Source organism: Amaranthus tricolor, chromosome 4, assembly GCF_026212465.1.
Source record: "Amaranthus tricolor cultivar Red isolate AtriRed21 chromosome 4, ASM2621246v1, whole genome shotgun sequence".
NCBI lineage: Eukaryota > Viridiplantae > Streptophyta > Magnoliopsida > Caryophyllales > Amaranthaceae > Amaranthus > Amaranthus tricolor.
The window spans coordinates 30,264,213-30,268,736 of NC_080050.1; the positions used below are offsets into that span (position 1 = coordinate 30,264,213).

Here is a 4,524-nt window from a genome sequence, read left to right on the forward strand (position 1 = left end):
TCCTTCTTTTTTGAAAACACTCAAGAATTACAATTTTTTTCAAAAGGAATTGTAAGTAAAAGTTATAAAAAAAAAAACTTTACTCGAGAATAAAGTAAAAAAATCAATACAATATTAATATAAAAGCATATTTTTCTTTACACTTCATGATTTTATAAATAATTTAAAATGAATAATAAGACGTAAAAGCAGAGCAAAAACCGATAAATAATTAATTTTAAGATCTTTTGTGCAATCTAATGATTTATGCATGTATTCCTCGCTCTCTTGTTACATATCAACTTCAGCATATATGTAATATGTATAATATTTAGGAATCTTTATTTTTAGGATCTCGTGCGGTAAGCATTTATAATGGCTAGAACCTCCCTTAATAAGATGATAAAAGGTAAATAAATGACAGAAACATATAGATAAAAAATATGTGAATGAAATAAATTAGAGGCAAAAATATATTTCTATATAACATTAAAGTCAAGATAAGAAAATATAGCAAAATAAAAAAATAACCCAAAAAATGTATAAATCCACTAATAGATCAATTATCTTATGAGATGCAAATTTAATATAATACAAGATGCAATTAAAAATCATGTAAAAGCAATAACAAAGGATTTCCTTTTACTTTAAAACTTTATTATAGAATAAAGTAAAATGAAATCACAATACAATAATAAAACGAAAACACTATTATTTTCTTTTGACTTTATGATGAATTCATAATAGGAATACTTTGTTCATATCTAAAAAAGTTATGAGGATCAACCATAGTCTTCACCTTAACTAACCTATCAAAATTCTCACCAAAATATTTCCTCCCATAAACTTCCCCTTCATTATAAGTCCCATTAACATTAACTCCAATATCAAGATCCCTATAGTTAAGGTAAGCACCCCTAGGATTTTGGCTCACATAAGGTGTCATAAACTTATATAGTTCCCTTGACATACCTATATTCTTATCATCTTCAACTTTCCCTCCATCCTTCCAACTTATTGAGTATTGAATCTTGAATAAATTCCCATTTCGGTGAGGAAATGGCGTTTCTGACGCCGGAATTTCATTCATTCTTCCTCCATAAGCATTAAAAACTAACCCTACTTTACCTATTTCAACTAACTTTTTCCATAATAAATCTAACCCTGATTTTGGAATAGGGTTTTGTACATAATCTGATTTTCTCTTTATATATTCAGCCGTGTAAGTCCTATCTAATAAAACATTAATTGATGTTTTATTATCGTAATTAGCCCAATTTAAAACTGACTCCCCCCAACTCATTTCTAAACAATCTTCTTTCTTTAACCCGAGTTCAGGAAATTTATCGTCTAAAATAGAAACCAAACTTCTAGAATCACCTAAAAACATAGCTATAAATGTAACCCTAGCAGTTTTTTTGCCCTTAACTTTAGGGTCACTAACAGGTTGTAATAATAATCTTATGAACAAATTATGATCAATATCTTTCATCAAAATTTGCCATTTATAAACCAATTCGGTTATATTATCAAACCGTTTTATATTAAAAACGGTTACGGTCTCGGGTACGGGTACAAGTTCAACCGTAAAAGAAATAACCACAGCAAAACTTGCCCCACCACCCCCTCGTATAGCCCAAAACAAATCTTCACCCATGGATTGTCGGTTTAATATCCGACCCGAAGAATCAACTACCGTAGCATCAATTATATGATCCACGGATAATCCGTATTTCCTTATCATATTACCATAACCACCCCCACTAATATGGCCACCTACTCCAACGGTAGGACACACACCCGCAGGATACCCAAGACTATTGGATTTTTCTTGGATCCGATAATATAATTGACCCAATGAACAACCCGCTTCCACGTAAGCAGTTTGGGTTATCGGGTCGACTTTGATCCGTTGGAAGTTATTCATATCAAGGATAATGAATGGTTCATCATTTGACACGTAGGATAAACCCTCGAAATCGTGGCCCCCACTTCGGATTTTTATGAGAAGGTTAAGTTTTTTAGCACAAATTATGGTGGATGAAACTTGAGATGGATTAAAAGGTGTGATTATAAGTTGAGGTTTTGGTATTGTTGGGTATGAAAATCTTAAATTTCTAAGATAAAATTGTAGAATTGAATTATAATTTGTGTTTTCTTTGGAATAAATTATGTCGGAAATGTTTGTTTGGGTTGTTTGGGTTTGTAAACATTGAAGAAAATTATTGTAAGTAGCTAAATTAGATTGTGATAATGTGTATGAAAATAATGAAAATATTTGAAAAAAAAGAAATGATGGATTTAAAATAGAAAAAGAAGAATTCATTTTTTTGGGTGGATTTTTTTTTATGAATGTGAGGGTTGGAATTTGTTTTTTTGTTTGAATATATGATTATTTTGGTGGTTAATATTTATAGAAGTACTAAGATTTTTATGTAGAAGTGTAGAACCATGTGAGATTTATAAAACTTTGAAAAGTCATTTAGATTTTTATTTGGTTGTGGGGAAAGTTGAAAACGAGTGTGGAAAAAAAGTTGGGTTTGGAATATGGAAGGAAGGTTGTATAATTGAGTGAGAGTCTTTATGTTGAGGAGGATAGTGATGGAAATATTCACATTTTTATTGGGTTTGCTTATATGATCATAAGTGTGTTCAGAGCAGTAGTTTAAATATTTTTTTTTAGAATAAGCTAGAAAACTTTTACGGTTAAAAGGTAAAGGAAATTAATTATTCTTATAGTTCGTTAGTGAAAATCTATTATAAGAGTGAAAGAATAGGTTAACACATCATTCTCAAAAAGTAGTGAGAATCAAACTCATTTAACCTGATAAAATACATGCTTCAATTGAAGCAAAACCTGAAGCTCAATATTTTAAAAAGTAATTATATGTGGTTTAAGGAGGTCAAAACACTATAATAGCTAGTTTTCTTTGCATAAATTTTTTTAAATATTAATTAATATAAAAAATATTAATTTTAATTAATAATCCAATCATGTGTTTATCTTTATTTTGTTCTAATATTTTCATTCAGATATAGTTATTAATATAATATTATTTTTAAATTCATTTTTATAAAGCTCCACATAAAATATGTCTTAAATTCAAAAATATTACTCCAATTTTTACTTATTTTTACTTGTAATAGGAAAAGACAATAATAATAATAATATGATAATACTCTATGAGATTATAAGTTTATAACCAAATAAGAAAATTATAAACTTCAGCAAATTCATAGAACATAGGTAATGAAACACACTATGATTTGTTTTGGCCTGTCATTAGGTAGGTCACGGGAGGCGGAGCCATAGAAAATTAAGCACATAGAAAAAAAGTTTAATTGCATGTGAACAGATCATGATTTGATAATGGAATCACTAATTATCCAATTAGTGTGTCATTTGAAGGGTATTATCTGTTAAGATATGATTAATTAGTATTGTTAATGTTTTTATTTGAGTTCTTGGTTTTTATAATACCACCACTTGCATTTAAAATTTATTATGATTATTGGGTTGGTCGAGATAATGAGAAAGTTAAGTAAAAATCAATTTTAAAGATCTTACGTAAAAAAGTAGTACTTACTCTCCAATTGAGATATATCTGTTTCTTCAATTACTTTTAAACTTTTTAAAAGAAAGTTTCGCTTTCTTTAGTTGAAGGAATCGTGGGCAAATAAATATCACAAATCTTGTATGATACCGTCTCACAAGCTCATATAATAAGTATATATTTCTCTAGCTGATCACTTTAAGATAAAAGTGATCACTTTAAAACTTTATAAGTGATCACTTTAATCTATTTTCTTTATTTCTATTGGTCTGGACAATGTACATTTACAATACACAAATTCTTGTGAAGACGTTTTTTTTGAGAGACCATCTCTAATTGGGCTGGCCCAAAAATGAAAATATAAAGTAAATTTTTTAGTAGGTTAAAAATATTGTAAGTAGGCATTTAGAATATTATAAATACTTAAATACTTACTCGATGGGCATTAAGTATATTGCAAGTAGGCATTAAAGAAATTGCAAGTAGGCATTAAGGATGTGGTAAGTAGGCTAGTCGGCTTAGTTTCTCGGTAGGCATTAAGAATATTGTAAGTAGGCATTTTAAGTACTTTTTCGGTGGGCATTAAGTATATTGTAAGTAGGCATTAATGATAATGAAAGTAGGCATTAAGAATACATTAAGTGAACATTAAGACTTAATGGGTTAGGCCTGAAAGACGTCTCTCAAAGAGACGATCTCTCAGGAGACCCGTTGTTTACAATATCACAAATTCTTGTGAAAGACCATCTCTAATTGAGTCGGCCCATTATATAGTTTTTAAAATATGAAAATTTGAAACCCTTAAGCCAAAAAAAAATTAAGAAAATAAACTAAGTTTCAAAAAAATTCCAAAAGTAAGCGTGAAAATCTCAACCCTGTGGTTTGGAGCTGTTCGCAGTTACTAACTGCGAACAGACCTGCTGCACAAATACATAGATCAATTTCTTTTTTTCCCATTTTTCCCCAATTCTCAAAACCCTACCTTTACACT

General features: G+C 29.2%; 1 protein-coding gene across 1 annotated transcript; it reads right to left on the reverse strand.

Moving 5' to 3' along the window:
- Positions 1-518: 518 nt before the first annotated feature.
- On the reverse strand, positions 519-2,562 carry LOC130810164 (berberine bridge enzyme-like 21). Its single transcript, XM_057676123.1, has one exon. It carries the CDS (start codon positions 2,303-2,305, stop codon positions 707-709), a length of 1,599 nt encoding a protein of 532 aa, XP_057532106.1. The 5' UTR covers positions 2,306-2,562; the 3' UTR covers positions 519-706.
- Positions 2,563-4,524: the final 1,962 nt, after the last annotated feature.